This window comes from Melospiza georgiana, chromosome 2 (assembly GCF_028018845.1).
Source record: "Melospiza georgiana isolate bMelGeo1 chromosome 2, bMelGeo1.pri, whole genome shotgun sequence".
Taxonomy (NCBI): Eukaryota; Metazoa; Chordata; class Aves; order Passeriformes; family Passerellidae; genus Melospiza; species Melospiza georgiana.
The window spans coordinates 103,643,222-103,670,940 of NC_080431.1; the positions used below are offsets into that span (position 1 = coordinate 103,643,222).

The 27,719-nt window shown below is 43.3% G+C and overlaps 2 protein-coding genes across 2 annotated transcripts in view; one reads left to right on the forward strand and one right to left on the reverse strand.

Annotated features, from left to right (window-relative positions):
- Positions 1–12: 12 nt before the first annotated feature.
- On the reverse strand, positions 13–27,344 carry LOC131096948 (basic proline-rich protein-like). Its single transcript, XM_058045582.1, has 2 exons — positions 26,590–27,344; positions 13–1,348 (listed from the first exon to the last, which is right to left on the reverse strand). The coding sequence occupies exons 1-2, from the start codon at positions 27,342–27,344 to the stop codon at positions 13–15; spliced, it is 2,091 nt and encodes a 696-aa protein (XP_057901565.1).
- The window catches only part of REPS2 (RALBP1 associated Eps domain containing 2), a 90,932-nt gene continuing 90,555 nt past the window's right edge, over positions 27,343–27,719 (forward strand). The window contains exon 1 of the mRNA XM_058045729.1: positions 27,343–27,564. Within this exon, the coding sequence (XP_057901712.1) occupies positions 27,343–27,564 (222 nt within the window). The remainder of the gene's footprint in view (positions 27,565–27,719) is intronic.

The following is a 27,719-nucleotide window of genomic DNA, read 5'->3' on the forward strand; positions in this document are numbered from 1 at the left end:
GAGGGAGGGCGCTCAGGAGCCCCTGGAAAGGCGGGCGGGAGGGAGGGAGAAGAGGCGACGGCGCACAGGGGCGAGGAGGCCGCGGGCAGGACCCCCGGCCCTGAAGGGCTGCTGGGCTAGGGCGGGGAGAGGTGGGGCGGGCGGGAAGGGGCCGGGGGATGGCGGAGAAGGGGCCGGGGGAAGGCGGAGAAGGGGCTGGGGCCGGGGGAAGGCGGAGGCGGGGCCGGGGGAAGGCGGAGGCGGGTCCGGGGGAAGGAGGAGGAGGGGCCGGGGGAAGGCGGAGGCGGGCCCGAGGCTGGGGGAAGGCGGACCCAGGGGAAGGCGGAGGAGGGGCTGGGCCGGGGGAAGGCGGAGGAGGGGCCGGGAGAAGGCGGACCCGAGGGAAGGCGGAGGCGGGCCGGGGGAAGGCGGAGGAGGGGCTGGGCCGGGGGAAGGCGGAGGAGGGGCTGGGCCGGGGGAAGGCGGAGGTGGGCCCGGGGGATGGCGGAGGAGGGGCCGGGGGAAGGCGGAGAAGGGGCTGGGCCGGGGGGAAGGCGGAGGAGAGGCCGGGGAAGGAGGAGGCAGGCCTGAGGAAGGCGGAGGCGGGCCCGGGGAAGGCGGAGGAGGGGCCGGGGGATGGCGGAGGAGGGGCCGGGGGAAGGCGGAGGAGGGGCCGGGGGAAGGCGGAGGAGGGGCCGGGAGAAGGCAGAGGCGGGCCCGGGGGAAGGCGGAGGAGGGGCTGGGCCTGGGGGAAGGCGGAGGAGGGGCCGGGGGATGGCGGACGAAGGGCCGGAGGAAGGCGTAGCCGGGGGATGGCCGAGGCGGGGCCGGAGGAAGGCGGAGGCCAGGCCGGGGGAAGGCGGAGGAGGGGCCGGGGAAGGCGGAGGAGGGGCTGGGCCGGGGAAAGGCGGAGGCCGGGGGAAGGCGAGGCGGGGCCAGGGGAAGGCGGGGCCGGGAGAAGGAGGAGGAGGGGCTGGGCCGGAGGAAGGCGTGGCCGGGGGAAGGCGAGGAGGGCCCGGAGGAAGGCAGAGGAGGGGCCGGAGGAAGGCAGAGGAGGGGCCGGAGGAAGGCGTAGCCGGGGGAAGGCGGAGGCGGGGCCGGGGGATGGCGAACGAGGGGCCGGGGGAAGGTCGAGGAGGGGCCGGGAGAAGGCGGCCGAGGGGCCAGGGAAGGCGGAGGCGGGGCCGGGGGAAGGCGGGCCCTGAGGAAGGCTGGGCCGGGGGAAGGCGGGGCCGGGGGAAGGTGAGGCCGGGGGAAGGCGAGGCGAGCCTGGGCCAAGGCGGAGGCCGCTGTGCCGCGCTGTAGCCGCTGTGCCGCGCTGCGGCCGCGAGGTGGGGCTGTAGCTAAAGCAGCGCCGCTGAGGACACCTCTATTAAGTCAGTCTTAACCTAATGAGCCTAAATCGCACTAGAAACGTGGATATTGATCCCCCTTCGCAACTAGAAATGATAACATTATTGAGTCGTAGACTGGTTTCGGTTGGAAAGGACCTTAAAGATCAGCTCATTCCAACTACCCTGTTGGGCAGAGGTGCCCTCCACTAGACCAGGCAAATAAATCTGTAAGGAAAAATGGTTACAGTGGCCGCAACTGAATAGTTACTGTTTTTTCAGCAATGGTGCTGAATATTGCTTTATTTTCTAGAAGAAATGTATGTTTTAACGATTTTTAGTTGGAGCTTTGGCATGGAAGGCACTGAACTTCATTACTGAACTGTCAGACACACAGGATCAGTCACTGTTGCAGAGTTTTAGTTTCTATCGCTCCCTAATGGTGTCAGTGGTGATGTCTCATACCCTGGCAAGTGGCATGGCTTTGTTTAAGCAGCCATGTACAAATCAAACATACAGCCTTACCACCATACAAATCAAACATACAGCCTTACCACCGTGCCTGCCCAGCCTTGATGATCTCTCCTTTCAGCTGTCAGTGCACAAAAGATTGTTTAAGGCCAGCTGGATGGAGCTCTGAGCAACCTGGTCTAGTGGAAGGTGTCCCTGCCCTGGCAAGGGGCATTGTAACACATGATCTTTAAGGTCCCTTCCAACTCAAATAATTTTATGACTCTATGATTTAATTTCACTGCTTTCAATTCAACTTAAATGAACACTTGCCTTAACCAGGGTAGATCTTTCTGGCAGCTAATAACACTTTCCAGAACAATAATGGAAATAGAGGCAGTTAAGAATCAAGTTAGATTCTCCCAAATGCCCTTAAAGATTCAAAGGAACTTTTTGTCTCCAAATAGCATGTGTTTTCTTGCCATGTTGTAAATTACAGTCTTAAGATGAATCCTTGCTTCAGTGTTAAATTCACAGAGATGAATCCTGTGTCACCAAGGCTCATATGCATGGAGTCCCAGAAGGGAAGGAAATCAACTCTGAAGTGGAACTCAGAGTGCTTAGCGATGGATGGTGGCAGGAGAGAGAGGGAAACAGCCAAATAATAGCTGGCATTTCATTTTAATTTCCCCTCTGTGAGGACACTCTTCATGGACTGAGCCTTCTAGGGTCTGGACACCAGTTTTTCAAACTAGGAATCCAGTTCTGGAAAATGTTTATGTCTAGCAAAGGCAGGAGACTCCGAGGTTCTCAACAGCAGCCAAAGGCTACAGCATGGGAATCAGGGAATAAGATTGAGGAAGGCAGCCAGCTCCTCCAACTGGGAGCTTTCCCTAATAAACCATTGCTTTTCTGACCAGAGTGTTAAAACCCAGAAATCTATTGGTGATGTTAAATAAGTATAGATTAACCTTTGCCTTAACCCACACAGACTGGAATTATGCCTGTGCATGGCTTACTTATTTAAAAAGAGAATCCTGTTGAATTGCAGGAAGCTGTACAGCAGTCAGCTCCATAGGAGTGCACGAGTTAACACAGACACAGGGCCTTGTCCTGCCAGATGTGGCACCAGCTTCCCTTTGGCACTGCTTACTCCATGCTTTGGTGTTTGCTGCCAGGAATGTGTCTACTCCTAGGAAGTGCTGAGGCCTTCCTAAAACGTTTTCAGAGTGAGGACTGAACCTTTCAGAGCCTGTGTGTTGTTACAGAGCATTGATCACTTAAACTTCAGATAATGGATAAAGGAAATCTCTGTCAGGCTTCCTGGCTTCAAGTGACCTCTGTTAGCTCTCCCAGAGGGGTGATTATGTGGCCCCTTGACAGATGAAGCATGTATAAGCATTTGGCTATGATGCTCTTTGTGATTTTGCTGTAAACAGCAGTATTTGTGGCCACAGCTCACCTGGAATATGATATGGAAAATGTGAATTGGTTTTGAAAAACGATGGACAAAATTGTTCTTCAATGATATCATGTAGGGCATGGCTAAACTATAAGTGAAGAATTGCTCCCCAAGCCCCCACAAGTTTTTGTTGACTCTGTTTAGGATCTGGAAATCAAGTTGGATTGTAATAGATTCCAGAACTAGAACTAGCTTTGGTGAACAAAACCTGTTACATCTAGATGTCAAAATGGCTGGTAAGTGACCAGCACAGTTCTCCTTGTTAACAATTACACTTGCACACAACCACATTTTCTCTTTATTTAAATCTGTGCACCAAAAAATCCTGCTATTAAGTGCTCTTCTCCTGTTGAGATTTATCATGGAAGAGACAATTTATAACACTACATCTATCAAAGATAGCACATCATCAACTCTCATGTTGGTTATTTGCAATTCATTGGCCTGGTCATATCTGTGGCCACACATCTAAAATGTATCCTTTGATCCCCACACTTTGTAAGGAAAGCAATTATGCAAGGCTGTTGTTCATCATTTGCAAGATGTGTAAAATGCACCATAAATTAGTTCTGAAGTGAAAGACTGACTTGAATCATAAGCTTTTATTTTATTAAGCTAATACTTCTTTCAAACCTAAGAATAAAATACTGCATCTTCATTTCAGTAAAAAACCATCTTGTGCATCCTCAATTGTATGTGCTGCATCATGCTTCAAATTGCAGATATATTTATAAAGAATTATATTCACTTGTTAATTTTAGCTTGAAGACAGGTATGCTGATATATTATTCTGCAAAGAATTAGCTGGCTTGCTGTTGCTTCTTTCTCTTATACATTATGCAGAAGGGAGGGATGTTCTTAGCATAACTCAGCAAGTAGGTGTAGGTATTACTGTGAATGACCATCTCAGTCAGAAAATTGTGTAGGGTAAAACAAATTTGCACAAAACCTCAAAATTTGCCATTGGAAAAGTAAAATAGCAGCCCCAGCAGTTATTGTACTCTAACATATTTGCTGTCATTGCATAGTCACAGTAGCCTGTTTGGAATAATGCACAATTTTATTAAAACATGTTAATAAGAAAAGCACACTTCATTTTAATTCACTCAGAATTTCTTGAAGTGTGACCATGTTTATTTTCCCCACTGCTCATCCAATATTTCTTTTTATTTATCCAGCAATTATCATCTCTCCAGTATCAATCACACCTAACCAATATCCTGCTGTCACAAAAGATCTGGAGCTGTAGCTGTGTCTTGGACATGTTCTCTGTGATGCAGGTTGGGATTTGTCTAATGACAGCCCTCTGACAGCACTTCTAAATATCTGTGACTGTATTTTATCCTGATGTGCAACATCTGTGTGCTGCACAGCCATGTGCAATTGGCAGCTCTTGCTTTGCATTGAATAAAGAGCATTTATGGCAATGTCAGTGCTTAGGGGAAAGCATGACTCACTGGATTATATCCAGCACTGTGGACAAAAACTCCTCTTGCACCTTCTAGGTGGCATTGCTCCCACCACTGGGATGCTGCAGTGGGAACTCATGAGCTGCAGGGTTTGGGTGACTAGCACTGTTTGTCACACTTTCAGCTGAGTGCTGTAGATTGTATTGAATTTCAAGCTGCAAATGAGAGGAAATCCTATAGCAGTCTTGTGGACTCTTTCAGTATTCAGGAATATAGAGTGTTTTACCTTTGAAGTGGAATATGTTTATTCTGTAAGAAACAAACCAAGCTTGTTCTCATATAACAAGTCTCTCCTTCACCTCCCAAAGTAGCACTGCACTAAGACTAATCCAACCCTGCTAAACACTTTTTTTGTTGCTTGCATGGACATGGTAATATTCCCTCAACTGGGCTTGCTGGGCTATTTCTGTGCTCTGTGACATTTATTTAGCATTTTCTATACTTTTTTTTAATAATTCCATGTAGAATAGCAGGTAGATTATTTGAGAAATAGATATCAATGTTTAAATAACTGGCTTGGTACACTTTTATTAATTTTGCACAGAGTACTGAAACTGGTTGAATTACAGAAGAGCAGGGGAATAGTAGTTTTTAACATGTCATCTTATGAAACAGTGCTGCAATATGTGCTGTTTTGCATGCTTTATATTTCCAATATGTGTTTTCATTGTTTAATCTGCTGTAGCTCTGCAGCCTCTGGCCTGGACACGTTATTGCCCATATGTGGAGTTGCAGACCTGTAGGGATATTAAAAGAAATGGCAGAGAATATTTTGCTCCACAGAAAATACTCTGGCTTTTTGATAGATGTAGCAGAGAGGCAAATTTTTACAACAACCTATTTTCCTAGAAGTAAAAATGCTCAAATTAATGCCATCAGGGATATTTCAATAAAATGGAAGGAGAATTCTGACTTCTGAAGCTTCCAGCACTTGGCTTAATGGAGTTCCTTGCTGCTTGTTGCCTTGACCTCCCTCTTTGTGATCTTGGAGGAACTTGGTGAGCATGAATTGGGAGTTCCAAGTTTGTGTCTGGGTCACGGGAATCAGAGGAGACTGTAATCCAGACACTGCTGTTTTCAGTTATATGAAAGGAGTCGAGGCAAACTGCTGCTCTCAATGATGTGCTGAAGCACAGGAAAGTTTCAGCCTTTCATGCCAAAGAAGGTGAAAGGGAGTTGTTTATTATAATCCATTTCCTCTTCAGCTTCCACTCTAGGGCTTAAAAGCCTCTGTGAGTATTCAGTGAAGGAAAGTGATCTCTGCTCTTGCCTTCTAATCTTCAGGAATGCCTCTCCCCACCTGAGCTGCCTGCCCTTCTTTTTCAGAGGCTTCTCTGAGGTCACCATATGGTTTCTCTTTGTATTCTTAACTCATACTCTTTTGAGATTTGAAGCAATTAATAATGGCATTATCTTCAAGGTTTGGGATATCTCAGAGGTGAATCCACTGAGACAGGAACTATGCCAAGCTGTTTCAGCTCACTGATCCTGTTTTTGTGGTAATGAAGGTTTTTGTTTATGCTGTTTGATTTACTCAGTCATTATGGCAGAACACCCTCACATGCAGTTAGAAAGGTCTAGAGATCTTGGTTTTTATATTGCCTTCTTTCCAAGGTTTGAAATACCAAGACCCATAGTCCTGCACAGAGTGTGCATTAATGGACAGGTGTCACATCAGACATCTGTGCAGCTTTTTGCTTTGGGAGGCAGAGGCTGGGGCCAGAGGAACTGTGGACTCACAGCATGGGCATCATGTAAGGGAAGAAGGAACAGGCAGACACATCTGCTGAGACCAGGTTGGTGCCTGTTTGCATTTCTGCAGTCACTTCTAAAATTGGTGGCTACCCAAGCAAATAAACTTTGCTGTTGTTTCTGCTAGTTGCTCACTGGTGACTCGGCTGAAGTGGTTTAGCTGCAGGTTCAGAAATGAGAGAAACAGGGATAGTGGCACAGCCCCATTGTGCCAATACTTAACACATTCTTATATTCCCTGTGACCAGTTCAATGCTGCTAAAGCCATCTTGTTAAACATTTCAGAGGATATTTTTATGAACAGTTTAAGCCAATGTAATACCATAATAATATTATGGTCTCCCCTCTTGCTCACCACTCTTCTGCTCTCCCCAGTGCTAACATTCATGAGGTCAGTGGGGAGCTGAATCAGATCCCCGGGGTAGCTGACTTTTGGTTTCTTTGCAGAGCTGATTTTCAGCCAGATGATCAGGCTGAGGATACTCATTGCATGTCTTCCTGGTTTTAAGCTTGGCACCAAGGGGAGGTCATGGCCATGGGCAAGAGCAGGGCTGGTTCATTCAGGCTCTGGTTTCAGATAAGTTTGCACCAGTTGTGAGACTACACCATGGGCCATGAAAGTTAATAACTGTAGCACTCTAGTGCTGGTTCAGTGCCAAGTCTGGAGTGTTCAGGTCTGTGAACCACCCAGCTAAGAGTATTGTCTCTGTGCCACTTGTCTGTCTTCTGCAGATGAAGAACCTGAGACAGAAGGTGAAAACTCCATTCACATGCTTTCATTTGCTGACATGGGAGGAAAGCTTTAAAATTCCTATTTAGTTACTGGTATAAGCGGGATATATAATTAGGACTTTGGTGGGAGACAACTGAGCTAAATAAGAGTACAGGAATTCACATTGTCATGGGACACCATTGAGACCTTATTTGACATACATTTAAAGTATTCTTCAAAGAGGTTTCTTTAAAGGAAAAGGGTTTAACAAAATTGCTGCTTTGCTGAGAGGCAGCACAACTGGATCAAATTAAATAAAACCTGAATTTTAAAAGCATCTTGTGATTTGAGATACTGCAGAGAGCCTCTTTAAAAGGTATCTGAGACTAAGCATCCATCAACTGAGGAAATCCCTAGCACTAGGGGCTTTAGAAAAATCTACTCTTTCATATTTTAACTATTACTCCATACAGCTGGAAATCTAATGTAAACAGGGCCTAAGCAACTTGGCCAAAGTAATTTAGGAAATCAGAACTGCTGACTGCTAGTCCTAGCTCAGGTTTCTAGCCTCATGCCCAGAATGCTAATGTTTAGCTTTATTGGTTTGTTTTTCCATGATTCTCTGCTGTGAGGTGCAGTGGGGGAAGAGTAGAGCAATGATAACTGTTAAGATAACATCTCTGCCCTGTTTCTTAGGAAGGACCTGTTTTCTTGCTGAAGCTTAGGGAGACAAGTATAGATTACATGACAACATATGTCTGTGTGAAAAGTCATTTTTGGCTCTGTCTTACTTTAAAAACCACTGCACATGGGAGGTTAAGGAGGGCGTGAATAACCTCATTTCTTGGTGGAGGAGTGACGCAGGTGCAGCAGGTTGGATGGCAGAATGGCTCTGTTATTAGTGATGTGTTGCTGCAACATCTCCATGCCACAGGCACAGGGCAGCACCTCATTCTGTCAGAGCTCTGCAGACACTGAGGGGAGATGCCAGTCACTGACCTGAAGATCAGTCCTTCTCTTGGATTCTGAGAACAGGACAGTTGGATACAGGAAGACAGGGCAGTGCAAGGTGGCAATTATTGGTGAGCAAAATAAGCAGTTCTCATGGTTGCAACCTCCCTGGCAGCAAAGGAAATATAGAAAGAGAATTGAAATTTGAAATTGAAAGAGACACAGTGTGGCTTTGTGAATACTTAGGGAAGAGCTGTGTCTGGATGAAATAAACAAGTAAGAAAAAGGGATAGATAACTTTTCAGATAAAACCAGGTTGGGTTTTTTTTTTTTGTTTTTAATTTGGTTACCTCTCAAAGGAGTTGTTTTAGAACCCTCACTGCAAGTCTTGTGGAGTTAATATTAACATTTTAGTTTGGACCAGGAGTGAACTTGGAAGCAAATCTTGTGATTGCCTTCACTTAGTGCATTTCAGTTCACACTGCAGACAGAGCACTGCTCACTGAATCCTTCTTGAGAGAAACTAAATCAGAAATATTTTCCATCTGCCAGTAAGGGGGGGTCAGATGTACAGAACCAAACAAAAGAAAATCTAAAATTATTAACACCCCCATAAAATATATTTAGCATGGAGTCAAGATCCTCAAAAACAATTGTTTTGCTCTACAGATCCACTTTTATTCATGGTACTATTTGCTAGTGTTAGACATAAAGTACCTTGTTTCTTTGATATTTTTTTTGAAAGGAATATAGCTTTTTGGTAGACTTTCAAGTGCTCTTTGCATATATTTCTTAAACATGTTAGTATCTGATCATCTGTAATGCCTCAGTGGCATTTGCTTAGGTAGCATTATATGCTGTTTAGTATTTGCAGTGAAATTGCACCAATTTCAGATCAAAGTTTCTGGATTCACAGTAAGCATCTTGTAAGCTAAAATGATGTACTAAAGGTAAATCTCAAATGCCTTCTCAGCATTTTGGCAGTGGCACATATGGAAATACACAGTTAAAGATACTGAAGGTCAGAAATTATGTCTCAGGGGATTTTGACTTGAAATGTGAGAGTTTTAAAAAATATGTTACAGGTTTTAACAGAACATTTGGAAACACTTTTCCCTCTTTCCCATGTGTGGCCATGGAGTCATTCATCAGTCTCTTCTCTCCACTTACTTGGCTCAGCAGTGGAAATATCTAGGGGCAGTATACTGTTGATCTTATATGTGTTTTATTAAGGCCTAGCATGCTTTCAGATCCCACAGAAGAGTTCAGAAGAGAAATATTCTGGTAACATGTGGAACACAAGAAATTGAAGTGGGCTGAAATGTGGAAACACTCCCAAGTCTCCATACACTTAGAGAAGGGGAAGGGAAGAATTTACCACAGGTTGTTAAGGGGCAGTGTAGCACATTCTCACAATCAGCCACAGGGAAAAGGAGGGCCCCAGGGAAGTGAAACCTGGTTCTTCCCTCAGACTTTTCCTTGGACTGGTACAGCTACCCACAGCCTCTCCTGTAGTGAGGCATTTGTGTCTCTTAAGGCTTAAGTATGTAGGAGATGGTAGTCAGAGAGTGTGGACACAGAAGAATCCCAGTTTCATTTGGACTGAACTGCTACAAGAATTAAGGATAATAAATTTCCCCTCCTTTCAGCACAAATCCCAGGCACATTTATTTAACAAGGCTTTTGTAATACAATACAGATAAGTAGCAACATGGGCATTTAGTAGCAAGGGGGAATAAAAGGTAATGCCAAAACTGACAGCACAGAACCCACCTCCTAAGAAGGGATAATAGAATACTAAACTCCATGTTACAAAAGTCAGGTAACACTTGTAATTCATTCTTAAGACTCAAAAGTGCCATGAAGACAATAGAGCTATTTTAATATAATAGAATCCTTGAAATACATTGTATTTAAGTAGCATTTTTCTAAGTAACTGATAATGGCATTTATGTGTTGTTCACATAACAATGCAAAATCAGATCTGTGTAAAGACCTGTTCTGAGTGGGGTAAGACAGCATGTAATAATATGCCATAATGCCTGGTTTTTTTCAGACATCAGCTTGCCCTTCTTTTTTCTGGGATAACAGCAGCTTAACAGGAAGCCTGAAGAAGTGCCAAAGTAGCTACTGTCTCAGAGAAAAGTGAGAAATCAGCTGCTGCCACTGAAATCTTGCAAATGTTGGGCAACAGAGCAGGTTTGGGAGTTGGTGCCATACAGGAGGTCAAAGTTTTATTCAGGATTCTCATTTATTTATGTTTAGAGTGCAGCAGGACCTTGATAATGCCTACTAAGTGATCTTACAGCATAAAACACAGACTACCAATGGGTCTTTGACCCTTTCTGCTAACAGGATCATGTTCAGTTCAGAAATTCTTACTAGCATAGAGATCTTGTGTTAAAAGAGGACAAAAAACAAACCTTTTTTAGCATAGGTGTTGCTGCCAAGCAAAGAGAAAAGCAAAATAAGAAACTCCATGAAAATTAATTAATATACTGCATAGCAAATAACATTTGGCTTATTGCATAGAGTAATGCTGAAATAGGAAGATGGTTTACAGCATCCTGCAAACTAATTTTCTCATGGGTAAGTGAGGGCTAGAAGCACCACCTATCTGTGCCATCAGCTGGGTGAAGGCATGTCTAACTAAGTTTTACACCAGCAAGTGCTGTGGAGTTCTGTGCAAGTGGGCTATTGGCTATATTTCTAGACTTTTTTGATGGCAAGAAATATCTGGGTATGTGTGCATGTGCACATTGCTCTCCACTAAAGTTACCATTTTCTCCCCAAAACAAAGCAGATATGGAAAGAACAACCAAAGGAATGTGAAAAAAAACACAACTCTCATAGCTAAAACATTCTGTTTCTTGTGATGTCCTTTTGTTTGCTGAAGGGTGAACTGTGAGAGAATTTCTGGGCCATTTTGCTCTACACAGCTGTATGATAATAGCATCTGCACTGACCACACCAATTCAGGATATTGATTTGGAAATTACAGAGTTACTGGAGCCAGCTCTTTCTTTCCATAAGCAACCATGCTATATACTCCATCCAAACTTGTCCAATTTCACTTTCAAAACCATTAACTGAGTTTGACTTGCTGTATATATATTGGAGAATTCCATTTGCCCACAATTTCCCAAACCAGAAATTTCTCAAGGAAGTGTTGTGAGAACAGAATGAGAATTTCTGATTCATTCAGCTCAAGACAAGAGCATGTCCCCAGCAAAATATTACATAACTGGAGATACATAATCCTCATAGTTTGTTAGTGCAACAAAAGACAGTACAAGACCATAGGTGAATAGAACATGATTTTAATTTACAATTCCCTAAGTAAGTTGATTTTACCCATTCACACTCTCATGCCCACATACTTACAAGCACTGAAATATGTGCACGCCTGACCAGTTTTGCCAGGATCACCTGCATGCCATGGAAGGCAGCAGCAAATAGCTTTCAGGTCCTCACTACATCTCTTGGGTTCCTCTCTATGGGTGACAACAAATGGGTCTGGACAGGTTTTTAAACTCTCTAGGTGTCAACTGTTATTATGGGACAATATTTTCACTGAACAACCTTGTTTATTTTATCCCCCATAAATATTCAGTAAGATTGCTCTCTGTTCTGTTTGCTTCTCCATTTCATGTATCTTTATGACTATGGTCTGTCTCAATGCTGAGATAACAGGGAGAGGAATGGCTCTTCCACTGCGCTGCAGCTTTGCTGCTTTGCTCTGTTGTTCTTCCAGTGCTGTTGTGGATTTCCACCCAGACCAATTCCAGTATTTCTGTTATCCAGCTTTATACACTGTAATGGCAAAAAAAGCTTTTCCACCTTTTGCTGTTAAGAAACTTGCAATACATCTGAGCATACTTGGCTGAGTATCCGAGGCTATGGGCCCAGAAAACTTTGAGCAGCATGCCAGATTTGCTCTCAAGTGCATTACCTCAAGGGACATCATTTGAGTGTAACTAATTATCACTCTGCAGTGAAGTCAACTGAACATCTTTTTACATGCCTGGATACCTGCCTTTGACCCCAGGCTACTACTCCTGCTTTCTAACCAGTATTCCTCCTAATGTCCCAAAGAAAATGGTGGATGAGTGTCTCACAGCTTATATAAAAATGCAAAGCTTATATGAAGAAATTAAACTTTTTATTGTCAAAACTGAAACTCCCCCTCCCCCCAAACCAAGCATTCAAACTCAGTTCTTTCAGCAGGTCACTCAGGGTACAAAAACATTTTAATGATGACTAATGTAAGCCTTGCAAATACGTATTTCAAGCTGTTTCTTCTTGCTGCATACATTCAGGGGTACAGATGTGCTGTGTCAGGTCAGCTGCAGAATAAAATGGAGCCTTTCATACATTTTCCCAAGTTCTCCATTTTTAGTGCACATGAAAAAATTTTGATAAGAACCTTTTAAAATCGATACTTCATTATTTTCTCCTAAGATTAGGCACACTAGGGTTTGACACTTTTTCAGTATTATGGGTTATTGACTATTTCAAACTGGCATTCATTGTCTCTGAAAATAAAGAGTATTCAGTTCAAATTGCAATAAATTTTAGTCACAAGACAGGAATTGCCAATATAAGAGATTTACCTCTGAAAGATAACCTGATGGAAAATATTTTTTCATCTGGAATATGGGATTTGTTATCCTGGCTTGAATCAGTCTAGTGGAGCTCTGTCTCAGCAAATGCATCTGGCCAAATAATGAGGACTATGGAGCCAAAGGGAGTAGTTTTTATTTTATGATTCTTAGAAAGGTTTGGTTTATTTGACTAGATTTATTTAAGTGGCTTGCAAGCAATTAGGAGTCACTAAAATTACACAGCACTTAGAAAATGTTTGTGCAGTAACTAACTTGGTGATCAGCTGCAGAGTTTAACTCTGCATTTATTCCCTTTGGTTTTGCAGAATTGTAGCTTAGGTCTTGGAAACACATTCAGTGAAGAAATAGCTGCAACAATATAAATTGTTATTGACCAACTCTTTGTTGTTCTCCTGCCAGAGGTGAACACAGCCACATTTTCAATGTCCTCCCTTTTGGAATCAGGAGAGCAAAATGATCCTTTAGCCACTTTACTGTGAAATCTAGTAGTTTAGTAACAGAACCCAAATTACTGTGAGGCAGCTGATCCTGAGCTGCTAGATTTCATATGATATTGGCTTAGAATCACATAAATGTTACTTGTAAGAGATTTGGAAAATGTAACCAGGTCTGGGCAGTGAGGAGAGTAAGGATTGGCAGCCTCTTAAATCACTGCAACCGCTTCTGAAATGAAAAAGCACACAAGCCTTGGAATTCCAATCTGCCATCCCAGTAATTTCTGTACCACAGCTTTCTGTCATCCTTTACAAACCCCTTGGAAATGGTGATAAGGATGTTCAGAATAGAGATGATGCTCACTTACATCAGTTCCAGAAGTATGGCCATTAGTCACTCAGGAGATAATTTACTGAAAAGTTTCTCTTTTCCACCATATGAAAAAGGAGATATTATTTGATTTTTGCCTTGAAATGCAGCTTTCAAAGTACTGAATTGGAAATTCTGCATGAAGAATGAAAGGCTAGAAGTTCACTGATTCTAAAATTTAACAGGTGTTATGTTTTTGTCCCTAAATTGTCAGTTGTCCTCAATGAGAGGTAAAAGAATGTGTAAAGTTCTCACTAGAATTTAGTAAATTGTAATTGCTAGCATGCTAGGACTATGAAACATCTTCACAGAAATGCAGCTAGGAGCAAAAAGGGTACCAGACTAAAGAAGCTTGGAGGCTCAGTGAAAAAATGAGGTGCTCTGTTTCCCATTCAGCACTGTTTATGCGCAACATAAAAGCCACAGAAAACTGAGGAGGAAAACTCTGAAAAGACCAGCAGTTATCATTCACTGTATTTTTAGCATGGGATCATAGCCAGACAGCATCACTCAGCAGCCTCCCATGGTGTTCCTTGCTTCAGCCAGACAATCTGAAAGCCCAAGGAATGACTTTGCACTTGTGCTTGTACCAAGCAAGCTGCAGGAGGCTTTCCATCCTTGCTTAGCACAGTCAGTGGTACTAAGAGCTGTATTTGTCAACAGCTTTGTATTGCTCTCAGCATCATGCCAGTTATCCTTGCTCCTGAGGTTTCTGCTGGCAGCACTGGCCATGCTAATGCTGCTAACAGCACTGCAGCTGAATCACTGAGAACAGAATTCTTCACAGTGCACCAAACTCAGGCTGACTCAAAATAGCAGTGATGCACTGTCATCAAAAAGTACCTGCAAGTAGAAGAGCTCTCATTAAAGCTGGTCAAAACCTTCCCAGTGGGATCAGTTCCGCTTCTTGTATCTAGCTGGGGTAGACAGTAAATTTATCTTTTTAATACAGTAGTTTTGTCAGAAGGCAGCAGCTATTTGCAGTGTTCACAAATACACACAGTTGAGGTTGGAAATGTGAAAAAACATTAGTGGGAGATTTTTAGTGATGCTATACTCAGAGTATTCACCTTTCCTTCACCAGCTGTGAGATCATGGTCAGGTCACAGATCTCATGGCATCTCTTCCCTAAGGCAAAGACAGAGGTATGACCTAAGTAGATGTACTGAAAGTAGCTTGAACTAGCTAAAGAGACAATAGGAGATGATACACATAGGTCAGTAAAGGCCCCAAAGCCCATTTAAAAATTCAGGTAAACATTCGGTGTGCTGGCCACCCTGAGATGCTGCAGCATCTTTCTCCAAACCACCTGGCCATAAGTTCACTCTGGAGTGTCTCTGCAGGCTGCAGTCACACACTGATTGCAGTATGGACACATCCTCAGTACTTCTAGTGGTCAAGCTCTCTACATAGGGGTGACTGGAAATCAGAAAGTATTTCTTAACATGGATTTTACATCTCTGCCCAAGGCACTCTACTGACACAAGTTTATTCTCAAATATGTGTGGAATAACAGTGCTTCTTTCTGCATTAGTATATTTAACTTTTCTAGTGAGTAATACACTAACATGAACAAACATTCCTAATTCTGTAGTAGTAGTTGTGGACATATGGAATCCCTCTGCAGAGCTAGCCTGTAAATTCTCCCTCTTTTTTACTCCAGTCTTGTTTGCAGGTTCCCTGGTTGGAAGGGGGTAGTTCACTGTTATTTCTAGAGCAGCTCCACAAAACATTTTAAATACCTTGATATGGCTTCCTCCACATGTCTCTTGAGACACTCTGACTGAAGGCCTGTGCCTCTTCTGCTGGTAATTCAGTATCTTCTTTGCTGTAAGCCCTGTCCCAGCTTTTCTGTCTGTGCAATCTATTAAATGCAATGTTTAGTACCTGATTAAGACATTTGCCTGCTCCCTCACACCTGCCAACAGTAACATTTACATGCTGTGTGAGTTTAGGGGCTTGCTTGAAAGCTGAGAAGTTACTGGATCTGAGCAGGCAGGTATTTTGGAGGAGAGCTGCAGGCTCCAGCCTTGCTTCAGACCCCTGCAGCCTTCTCTACCAACAGAGAAAAACTCCATGCTTCCATCCACACCCAGAGCCAGCTTGGCACTCCTGCTCTGCAGCAATTAACCAAAGTGGCGTCTCTTGTGACGCTGCCAGTGAGACAGCACAAGGATGCTAAGTGCCTGCAGCTTATCCTCTGCCTCATGTGTGTGTGGGGGGGAAGAATGCCAAGGATCTGGCTAGATCCTAACAAAACCATGCTCCAGCAGGTGCTTGCAACCCACAGATAAGGAGCAGAACTACCCCAGGACACTGGCCCTGCTGAGCCAGCTCTGGGGGGAACTTCAGGCACCTCTCAGGAGCACTTAGGAGGGACACCAGCACCGCCTCATGCTAAAAAATGCAAAAAACACCTTGTATGCTGCAGTATGCAATTTGAGCCATATGTGTAAATAGGCATAATCTGCTCTTTTTCACTGGCCACAAGCATTTGTAATCTATAAACCTGCTGATTTTTTTCACTTTGCAGTATTTTCCAGAGTACTGAACTCAGTGATTTTTATATTGAAATTATTTAAACGGTAAAAAATAAACAAAAAGTTTAAAAAATTATACTGACAATAAATTCCACCTTGCTGTCAATCATCATTCTCTGGGGTCTCAAATGGAAACAACATTGCCTTCCTCCCCAGACCCTCTCGCTGCCCTTGACAGGAGGCAATTTTATTTAATGAAGACACCCATACTTCAGTATAAAGGTGTCAAGTGAATTATTCATGAGCTCCTTTGTCTCCAAAGCATTCCGGCTGCTTCATCTCATTGTAAAATTGTAAAAGAAAATTAAAGTTTTTTTGTGAAAGTGCAGCTGTTGCTTTGAAAAGCATCTGTTTACCAACTATTACTGGGAGGCAGAAACGTCCTCAGCTTTTGCTGTTAAGTAGCAGAAGTAAAAGACCAACAGAATTGGGCAAACAGATGACACTGGAGAGAAATGAGCACAACTGATAATATCAGCACTGTGAGGAAATCAATATTCAGATATTTTAGGTGCTTCATGTTCAGCAATTAATATCTTGAGCAGTATTGAAAAAAAGGAAGAAGCTGGGCTTTTTTTCCCCCTCTGTATTCCCTTTTCTCTTAACATATGACTGTTCCTTACCGTGAGGAATTTTGTTACAGACCAGCCCTGTCATTAGTGCAGTATGCTGATAGGGATCTTTACTCCTGAGGAAACCAATACAGTCAGCAGGGCCATAGGTAAACACAACAGTCTGCATTTCATCTGATTTCAGAGCTGAGATCCACACGGGCTCATCCAATTACAGAGTAGAATTCCTTACAGCAGCCATGGGCCTTACTCTTGCCTCATTGGCTACATAGTTACTTACATTTGTACAGATGTGTAAAAGTGTTGCAAAAGAAAAGATAATTTTTTTCCTTTGCGATATTTTAGTACTGTGGAAGTAGAAGCAAGCTGTATTATGAAATATGGCTAAAAATTCACCATACCCTTAGAAATCAGACTAGACTGCATATATCTGTGCCTGTGAGTATTTGTACAGAGTAAGGCACATCTACCACATTGCAGATCATCTGGTAAATGCCATCACTATTTAGCAAGTATGGGAGAAAATTAAGTAACTTATTTTACCTTTTACTTTTCAGCCTCTGTGCCCATAAAAGGCTAAAAATAACATTGTGTAGGCTTCTTGCTTGTGGTATTTCCTAATTATGGGCCACTTTATTTCTTAAACTCAAACTTTTTTTGGTAAGATGTTTTATCTAGAACAGTCCTAATACAATGACATCTATCATCAGATATAATTTTCAGTTATCATACCAAAGTAACATTTAAAAATGTGATCATAATCTTAAAGGTTTGAACATAAAGATAAGAAAATATATATTCATTTAAAAATTACTCTCTTCAGTGTGGAAGTAGATTTCAATTACTCTTAATTAATTCTGGTTCTGCTGAGATTGGTATCTGGTTTAATATAGCTGCCTTGCCAAGTGCATGCTACTTTCTTCCTCCTGAGCATGAAGATTTTTCTCAGTATTCATTTAGCAGATAATATAAGGTTTGGCTAACAGCTGCTGTAGCAGCTACAATGCTTTCTCTCCAGGTAGCATGGAAAGCTGAATTTCACAGATGATCCAGAGAAGCTACAAGCAAGTGCTTTTGGAATTTGAGCAATACACATCTAGCCAGGACAGAAGAAAGGCAAGAGGGATCAACAAGGTGATTCTTTGCCATCAGTAACCACTGAACTGCAGAAAGCAAGAAAAAAATAACAAACACTGGAAGTTCTACTAAGGAATTAGAAAATATTTCAATAATGGTATGAGATTGCCATGCACTGGCTTGAGTGACTGCTGCAAATAAAATGTAATGCTGACATCATCAAGCCTTCAGAAGAGAAGAACTTTTTAACTAAAAAGTTGGTTGGTTTGGCTTGATTTTTTTTTTTTTTACATCAGGAATGCTGATAATTAAATTACTTTCCATTTTCATATCTCTGAAACGTTTTCTCACGATAATTGGATTTTTCTGAATCTATAGGATCAAAGATTACTAGAGCTGACATTAAAAAAATCCAGAAAGGAGAATCTGTCCTTCTTGCAGACTTCAGCATCTATAATATTTGTCACAGGGTTTTGATTTGTAACTACTGCAAGCAGCAGACTCTCTGAACATCTGTTCACTGAATGTCCCAGAAGGACTGGTTTTCTATTGCGAATTTCAAGCATCTCTGATATTACCCTGCAATACCATAATCTTTTCTCTCCTTGCTGAAATGCTTTAAATGTGGATATTTTAGAAGAAATATACTTGTCTGAAAGCTGATAATTGCCTATATGTTTTTTTAATTCCTACACATTTTTTAAATATTGAAGGGTTTTGCAGAACTTACACCCAATCATTCTGCTTAGCTATTCCTTTTAGCTTTCCATTTTGTTTGTATTTAATTTTCTTTCCATGGCATTTCTTTTAACTGGAAAAGTTGTTTGACGTTTTAGATGATGACTTTAATTTATGTACCTGCTCAGGATGCACTGTCCCATGAAAGCCTCGATGACAATTCACTAAAATAGAAAATCCTACTGAGGTCAGGCCTCATCTGGCATGGTCATTTATTACAAATCTATTGCAGTGATATCTATCTTAGAGTAAATTTTTAGGCCATTAACCAGCACATGCTTAATTTAGCAGCTGTGTCCAGTCCTGTGCAAATTCAGTATTCTTTCACGGATTTTAGAGGTAAGCATGTACAAAAAAGATCTTGCTCTCAGGGTACAGGATTACCTGACTGTGTTTAGACACCAAGAGTTAGCACCAGAAACACTCAGTTATGCTACAAAGCACAGTAAAATTTCCCTCCCCTGCAATTCCCCCCATCCCATACTCTGTTTTGACTGTAAATATTCATACTTTATGAAATTATTCATATTGGTTTATTCCAATATTGCTAGTTAATAAGTATAATACTGACAGTATAAATATAACATTGACAGCTACTCTTTTCTAGAAATAAGTAGACTCTTCTCTAACTATATAAGAACATACATTTAACAAAACTGTATTCTATTTACCTTGAAAGACAAAAAAACCCCAAACAAACAAACAAAAAAAAAAAAAAAAAACACAAAAAAGCCCCAAAACCAAAACTTAGCAAAAACCCCCCACAACTCTTCCACCAAAAAACCAACCAACCAAAAAACCAAACCCCCCAAAAACCAAACCCCAAAAAACTCAAATTAGGATATCTGAACAATTCTTACTCCCTCAAATTAACTACATGGCATGTTCATTAAATTATAACCAACACATGAGAAATATTCCTCCCTTTAAATATGCACAGAGAAGGCAAGTCTTGCCAAATGTTTATTCTTTAAACTAAGTGCAAAGTACAACAGTGTTCAGAAATACAACTGTTCAAAAATGCTTGTCTGCTTGCTAGTACATATTCACTACAAACCCAGGGATTCCAGGAGCAAGGGCTTTGCTTTTGAGCCATCCTAGTTTGAAATGCTTCACCTGTGGCTTCAGCACATCCCTTTGAGGTTTCTGCAAGGCTACAAGACATGGACATTTTTAATAGCCTGATAAAGCAAAACCAGCAGGCATCTGTGGAAGTTTTCATGTAGAATGGCAATCTTTTGTAAAACCTTTTGTCTCTTGCTGTGCTTTTTCAGGACAGAACTAATCCCGAATTTCACTGCACTGTTCCTGCACCTGAACAGAAGGGATTGAAATATTAGTTATGGGCAGAATTGGAATGGTATTGTAGGAAATATTTGTAAACATCTAACTGACCAAGCACGAGAGAGTAGCTACACATCCTGTGGCCCAATTCCAATTGTTTTTCTAATATTAGGGCCAGGAGCAGTTGATGTACCACACCCAGAGTAGTAAACAGGAAAGGCTGCATCTATTGCTTTGTCCTGCAGCGCTTCATGACAAAGGGACACACAGGATATGTCCAGGAGAATCCATGCATGCAAATCTGAGCTCTTCAGTGCCAATGCTCAGACAGGAGGCAGGTTGAACCAGTGAATAGAGCTTAAACTCTGCCTATGCAGAGATATCTTTTTTTTCCTTTTTTTTTCCTTTTTTTTTTTTTTTTTTTTTTTTTAATATTTGATCCCCTTCACCCTCTCAGAACATCTCAATGCCCAATAATCTCACAAGAGATTGCCTATATCTCACAGGAGATTGCCTGTACCTCACAAGACTGCAATATGATTGGAGAATGTTTCCTTTTACTACTACTGAGATACACTCCTCAGTCACAAGACTAATTTCTCTTTCTTGCACACACCTTTCTTTACCATGATGAGATTCAATATCTCATCTCTGTACTGAATAATAATATGTCAGCTGTCAACTGCCTGGAATTTTTACACTGAAAAAATGATGTGTGACAAAGCAAATAGTACTCTAACAATATTTAGTCTTTGCCAATCAAATACTGGCAGTATGAACACATGTACCTAAAAATATATGATTTTTATAATAGCTGATATGATATTGGCTCAATAGCACAAAAAGTGTATATGCACAGACTAGCCTTTATTTCAGGCCTGATTGTATTCCTATTTTAAATTGTGGCTTTAGATGCCTCAATATCAAATCTATGAAAGACTATATATATTGCAAAGAATAGAAGCCATTTCTTTTCTCACATTGCTGGAAATTAAGAATACCTTCAGTGAAGTTGGTCCAGAGCTAAGAAGCAAGCTGGCAGTAGCCTGTGAAGAGTGGGTCAGCCACCCTTACTCCTTCCTGGAGTCTGTGAGCAGGAGACACAGTTTGAAGAGGGATTTGGGGAGACCATCATGCTTTATTCTGCCAGTGAATCCCAGGGGAAAGCTGTTCCTGTGACCCTGCCATAAACCATTTGTGTTCTCTCTTCACTGTGGCCCAGGCCAAGCTGTGTAACCCATGTGGGACCTCTTGTGTTCAACTCTGCAGCGCAGCCTTCCCCATGGGAGAGAGGCACCAAGTTCCTCTGTGCTACCTTCCCCTGCTGGCTGGCTGCTGACCATGAACGGGCTGGTGGTGTTTGGGCTGGCAGTGACACTGAGAGGCCAGCTGTGCTCTGTGTTATTTTCCCTGTGAAACTCCCAGGCCTCAGGGGCTCTGACTGTCCCTGCTATGGGAGGGCTTTACTAGAAAACAAGATCTTCTCCTGTGCTGCTGAGAAAAAACGCCTGATCCAAACTAGCACCACTCAGGTCTCTCAGGTCTCTTATCTTTGAAAACAATATCCCAAGTATCTGTTGTGAACTTAGAGGGGAGGGAGAAGGGAAAGGAGGTTCCCACATGACGGTGTCAGAGTGGTTCTGCAGCTGGGCTGTGGCTGGCACATCTCAGAGCTGTTCCACCACCCTATCCATGCTCCTGAGCCCTGCCCACTGCCCTGCACCAGGCACAGCTGCCCAGCTCCCACAAACCCCACTTGTGAGAGCTTCTGAGGAGGAGTGAGGCCAGGCCATGGTGCTGTGGGTGAGGGAGATGCAGCTCTGGCTGCTAGGGAACATGAGCCACTGCGGCTTTCCCCATCTTGGCACGTGGGATCCGGGAGCTGGAGCTGCTATCACATTGCAGCACTGGCTGCTGTCACCGTGCCTTTGGCGTAAAGGGCCATGCAGTGACAGTGCAGCCCTTCCCAGGCTGATGCTGAATGAAAAGCTTTGCCATGTGCAGGTTACAAGCTCTGCAGCACAGTGCACACTCCTGCTGAAAGGGCCTCCCTGGATACTTTCTGCAGCTGCAACGGGTCTGTTGTAGCTGGTTTTGGTCTGGCAAAATTAGCCATAAATAGAATTTATTGTTGGTTTATCTCCACTGTGTGTACTAACAGCAGAAGCCAGGGTGAATTGCAGCTGATTTGTTTGTGGTTTATATTGAGTTCATGAATTAACTGAAGGACAAGGTGGACCACTTGCTATGCTAAAATGTAACCAGGAAAATGGCATAAGGGCATATACTATTTGCCCGAAAGGGAACATATTTAGGTCAAAACTACATAGGAAACTTGAGACTGCAGTAGCAGCACTGAAAACCCTTTAGGGTCAATAGGTTATTTGACAACAGAACAATTACTAGAGTTTGTTTCCAAGTCTGAAGGTGAAATTTTGAGTAGCTGTAGGACACACAGATTAATAAATGTACAGTGACTTTTTTCTTTTACTTGCTATTTCTTCAAATGGAAAATATGCATTTTGCTTTGCATTAATGGCTTCATGGCTTCATTGCATTGATTAATGGCATTGCATTGATTAGTGTCTCTGTTCATTTCTGTGATTATTTTTCACTTAGGAGTGTGGTTACCAGTAACAGGTAGTTAAAAGAAACAAGCAGTGGTACATGAGCTGCCACACAAAGCACTAAGAGATTTTCTTTAATTATCACCTGTGTTCTTATAATAGCCCCTTCTGCCTAACATGTGTTGCTCTCCTTGTCCCCTTGTCCATGAGAATAGAGTTAACTTTCAGAATATATTGCAAGCTGTACGGGAGAAGACATTAATAAGTTATTTTACTTTATTTATTTACTTTTTTTTTTTTTCTGCGTGGGACTTCTGGGATTACATAGACTTTCCCCTGGCAGCATTTCTTGGTTCAGGCATTCAAGTGTCTGATGATAGGACCTTTGGGGATGATCTCCCTGCAAAGTAAGGTTTGGTGTGTTCTCGGTTAAACCTGGTGTTTGAATAGTGGCTGAAGGCTTTGTGAATTTCCTAAGCTGAAGGACAAATGATAGAGGAACAACATGTTTTAGTGCTTGGTTTGTTGAGTGACCTTTTGCTTCTGCAGAATACAAAAGTAAGTGGATATTTCAAAACTTAAACTAAACTAAAAACAAACATGCACCTTAATTGTTTTTCAATTTCTCATGAAGCCATTATTTTAAAAGAAGTAAAATGGAGGCACTGTGGTGGAAATCAATGGAAATGTGGCTGTGCTTTCCTGAAAAGCACTGTACTTTTTTTTCCTTGCTCTTACAAAGATGTGTGCATGGGCTTTGCCTTCTGCAACTAAAGCTCATACTATATGCATTAATCTTCATAAAAGGACTTTATAAAAAGACTCTCCAAACACAACTAGTTGTAATATCATTTTAAGCTACAAAACTTTCCTGGAACCAAGAAACTTTACAACCAGTAAATCAAAACAATTCAAGTATTTATTGTTTGCTAGAAAAAATTATGTCAGTTATGTAAACTGGATTGAAATTTGACTTATGAAAGTATGGCTTAGATCTGTGTGTGGTCCTCCTCCCCTCCTTCCCTCCTCTCCTCCCAGCTAATATATGGATATTTATAAAATATTTTGTGACACAAACCCTAATTCTCCATTATGTACTCAGTTGCTTACACAAAACAAACAACCTGCCAGGAATTGCATCTTCCACAATGTGAAAATGATGATGCTATCTAATTTTTGAAAACAGTGAATTGGTCAGAGTAGAAAACAGTTACTATTTCTTAGTCTTTTTTCATGCATTAAAGGTGTTAACAAGCTGGAGAATAGGGAATCAAATTGTACAGTTCATTAAGCATTTCTGCTGTTTTTCTTAGAAACAGGATCTCTTCATGTAAGCAACAATGCAAAGAAGAATATGAGCATTTGCATGCTGAATCTATATACTAAACAGCAGGCCTGTCAAGTATATTCCAAGCATGTCTGATACCCAGGTCAGGAAACATGCCCCACCAGTTGCTTGCCATCAAAGTCTTCTTTGATTTTGCAAATAAAGTAAATAAAAAGAATTGTTATGAGGAATAGTGGGTGAGATTCCCTTGAGCTGGTTTGGGAAACGCTAAATCACAGTTTTCCAGCCAACCATTTGCATGAGTTTCCAAAGCTTTACTTGGCGATATATGGAGTGTTTCCATTGTCAGCTGGAATGCAGATCTCGTGCCTTTTGGGCCAGGACAAGTCTGACATGATCTCAATCCTAAGACTTGTGAAATAACACATTAATTTGAGTGACTAGTGTTTGGTTATACTGCTCACATAAAAATTCCCAGAATCTCCTAAATACTAAAATATTGAGAGAATTATTTAATGGAGGTTGTGTTTTATGTCATGGCAATTTATACCAATTTATATCCTGAACAAAAATATACCTATCATCCATATTACTGTTATTTCCATTAGCACATCCTTGGAAGTAGTATTTGTTTAGGTTGGTTTTTTTTTTACTGCAACCTCTGTCTCCCTCCCACATGTGATCACAGAATTGTCTGCAGGACTGCTGCTGGCTGACTTCAGAGTAAGTAATTGCATTACTAGTTGGGTGGGGAGGGAGGGAAGGAGGACCACACACAGATCTAAGCCATAGTTTGATAAATCAGATTTCAATTCAGTTTATATTACTATTTTTTCCAGCAAAAAAGAAATACTTGGATTGTTTGGAGTCTGATACTGACATGCAGCATTTCTTAGTTGTAGGGAAGCTTTGTAACCTGTAGTGATGTCACAATTTCCATGTAAACAGGAAGGCTGAGTATCTCTTCCTATGATATTTGTATGGCTTTTGTTATCATTAAGTGCCTCTTAGTCTGAACTAACGTACCCTCACAAGAACTTTAAGGCACACAAAGGCCACAAATGTCATTGCACAGGGCTCACTGGACTGTACAGAGAGTGGCTCTGGCACATGGGGTGGGTTGGAACTCCCCATAAGCAGTGGGTGCAGTGAGTAAATCGGTGTGGTTGGCACTGCTGAGTGCAGGACACCTGCAGGGAGCGGGCAGACACCTGAGCACCCATCCCCTGTATTCCCCAAAGGACAACAGGGGTGGTCAGCTCACACCAGGGGCACCTCTCGGCTCACACACACCTCGCAGGCACAAGAGGCATGGAGCTCCCTGCCTCCCCCCTCAGCTTAGGGGGGCTCACCTCTTTCATGTCCTGGACACAACAGGTTGGAGACAACAACACTGGGGCAGACTGGTTGTGAACACAGCCACTGTGTAACTTCTGATGAGAGTGGGTTGTGTGGAGAGAGGAATGCAAGTTTTAAAGGTCAAGGAAGAAGAGAAAAACGTCCAAAGGAGAAAAAAAAAAAGCAGCTGTGTGTGTTGGCAGTAAGAGGTGTGGCTGGTGAAACAGACTATTGTGTTCTGGACAGTGTGTGTTTCCAAAATCCTCCTGCCAGGTTCCACCTTAGAAAAACTTTGAAGAATTGGCTAATAAATCAACCAAGATCAAATGGTGTCTGCTGGAGTGTTGGCAAAGGGCATGCTCGTTGTGATGAGACATCAGAAGTACTGAGCTGGTCAGTTACAAAGGAGCATTTTCAGGCACAGAAAATTGCACAATTAGTACAAACTATTGACAGTGTTTTCTTTTGCTTGTCAGGATAACATCTCTCCTGTTCAAGTTCACGTGGAAGCCAGCTGTTCTTCCATAAGCTGGGTTGAAAGATATTTTATCATGAGTCATACAGTTAAATATGGCAATAGCTAGGTATGGTCCTACATCCTCTCCACATGGCTGGCACCATTTCCTCAGAGCAGCACCTTGTACCTGGCTAGAGACACAGGAAAAGGCCAGTGACATCTCAGGACTCTCCAGGTGATGTTTCTTGCAGTCAGGGGGTCATTCACTCTCTGCTCTGCACAGCCTTCTCAAGAAGACTTGCCTTTTTTTTTTTTTTTTTTTGTGCTACTACAGATATTTGCCACTTTAAGTTGGGCTACAAGATTCAATTGCTGAAATAATCTTGCCCTCCTGCATAACAATATGTTTTAAAATGAGAAAATACCATGACAATCTCTGTCGCTAAAAGAAAAAAGATTTCTCCATAAAACTCTATCCTTAAACACATGTATCAATTATTCACCTGCTAATAGCTGTATCTAAAAACCCATTCAGCTTTCCACACGTCGAGAAGGCAGGAACAGATCTTCAATTTGGATTAGAGGAATTAAGAGTTTGCATGTTTTGTGCAAGTGAGAAGGAGGCACACATATGTGGTGTGAAGATGATAAAAGTAGCTTAAAAAAGATTTTAAAAAGAAGTAACAATGTTTGGTTTACAAGAACAGAAGTGATGAGCTAGTAATTTTATTTTTGACTTTACAGATCATAAATTGAACTATTTTTTAGTAAAATTGTTCTGTAAGATAATTAAATTTTGATTTTTTTTTCTGAATTAATAGTAAAGAAGCATATAAAAATTAAGCCACATTGACTTCCCAAATGTTTTGCATTCAGGAACACAGGTAACAATGTTGGCCTGACATTGCTAATGGTACAGGATGGAAACAAACAAGAGGTAGTCTGATTTCTCCTGGACCAGGCCACGTCGATGCACCAAAGCTGCTGTGAAAAGAATTTGTTGACACCTCTGTGGGTCACAGATATTTACAAGGATCAGTCAGAGATATTTATAAGGATCACCTTGTAAATATCTGTGATTAGCTTATGCCTTGAAATTCCCTAAAGAACTGCCGGGAAGAAAGGCTGCAAACACCAGTATGAGATACACAACCAACCTCCTGGCTGAGGAACAACCTCCCCAGCCCTCCCACCTCGCTGGTGACCTGCCTGACTTTTGAGGTGTTGCTCGACTTGTAAAGGGAACATTTACAGTGCCACTGCTGACAAAGGAGTAATAAAGAGGAATCTCGCCTCCATGAACAAGGGGCTCTCTGCCCTTCACGTTAAAGCAAAAACTAGAGAGAGAACACGGTGAGATGCTTCTCTCTCGAACCGTCGTGGCTAATCGATTAGGACTCACTGCAGGGTATCGAATGATGCCATTTCTTTTCTGTGCTACCCACGAGGCACGTTCAGCAGCAGGTGGAACTTTGAGAACGCTCCTGGAGAGGGATGCCCCGTCCCTGGCAGCGCCCAAGGCCACGCAGGATGGGGCAGCCTGGTCCAGCGGGAGGTGTCCCTGCCCACGGCAGGGAGGTGGGAACGAGACGTTCTTTGAGGTCCTTTCCACTCCAAGCCATTCCGTGATTGTGCGATCCGGGGAGAAGCCCGCGCGCTGCCGAGCGCCGTGAGGGCGGTCCCGCGGCGGGGCAGGAGCGGGAGGCCCGGAGCGCAGGCGGCAGCCGGAGGGGCCGCGGGAGGGCAGAGGCGGGGCCGGCCGGGGCACTGCGGAGCCGGCGCGGCGCTCACCGGGCGGGGACTGCACCTTCGCCGCCGCAGCGCGGCGCCGCCCCCGGCCCCGCCACACCTCCCGCCCCGCCGCCCGTCCCCCCGGCCGTCCCCCCGCTCCCCGGCGGCGCGGCACCCGCTGCCCGCCCGAGCGGCTCTGCCTGCGCCGCCCCGCCATGGAGCAGGGGCCGGCGGGGGGCTCCGGCCCCGCTGCCGCCGCCGCCGCTGCCTTTGCCGCCGGCACCGGGGGTCTGCTGCTGCCCCTGAGCGAGACCGAGCAGCAGCGCTACTCCGAGCTCTTCTCGCGGTGCTGCCCGCCCCCAGAGGCGGCCGCCGGGGGGAGCAGCGTGGGCGAGCTGTTCCGGGCCTCGCAGCTGCCCCCGGACACGCTGCACCAGGTGGGTGCGGGGCTCTCCGGTCCGGCTCCCCCCGGAGCTGCGGGGCGCGGGCGGTTCGGAAGGTGCGGGACGGTACCGGCTCCCGCAGCCCTTCGGGAGAGGGGCTGGCGCTGCCTCCGCCGGCAAGCTGGGGGCTGCGGGCGCCGTGTCGGCGG

Coding starts and splice junctions, on each gene's coding strand:
- LOC131096948 (XM_058045582.1), bottom strand. CDS start 27,344: ATGGCGGGGCGGCGCAGGCAGAGCCGCTCGGGCGGGCAGCGGGTGCCG. Junction 1,349..26,589: donor TCAGGCAGGTCACCAGCGAG/GTGGGAGGGCTG, acceptor CTGACTTAATAG/AGGTGTCCTCAGCGGCGCTG.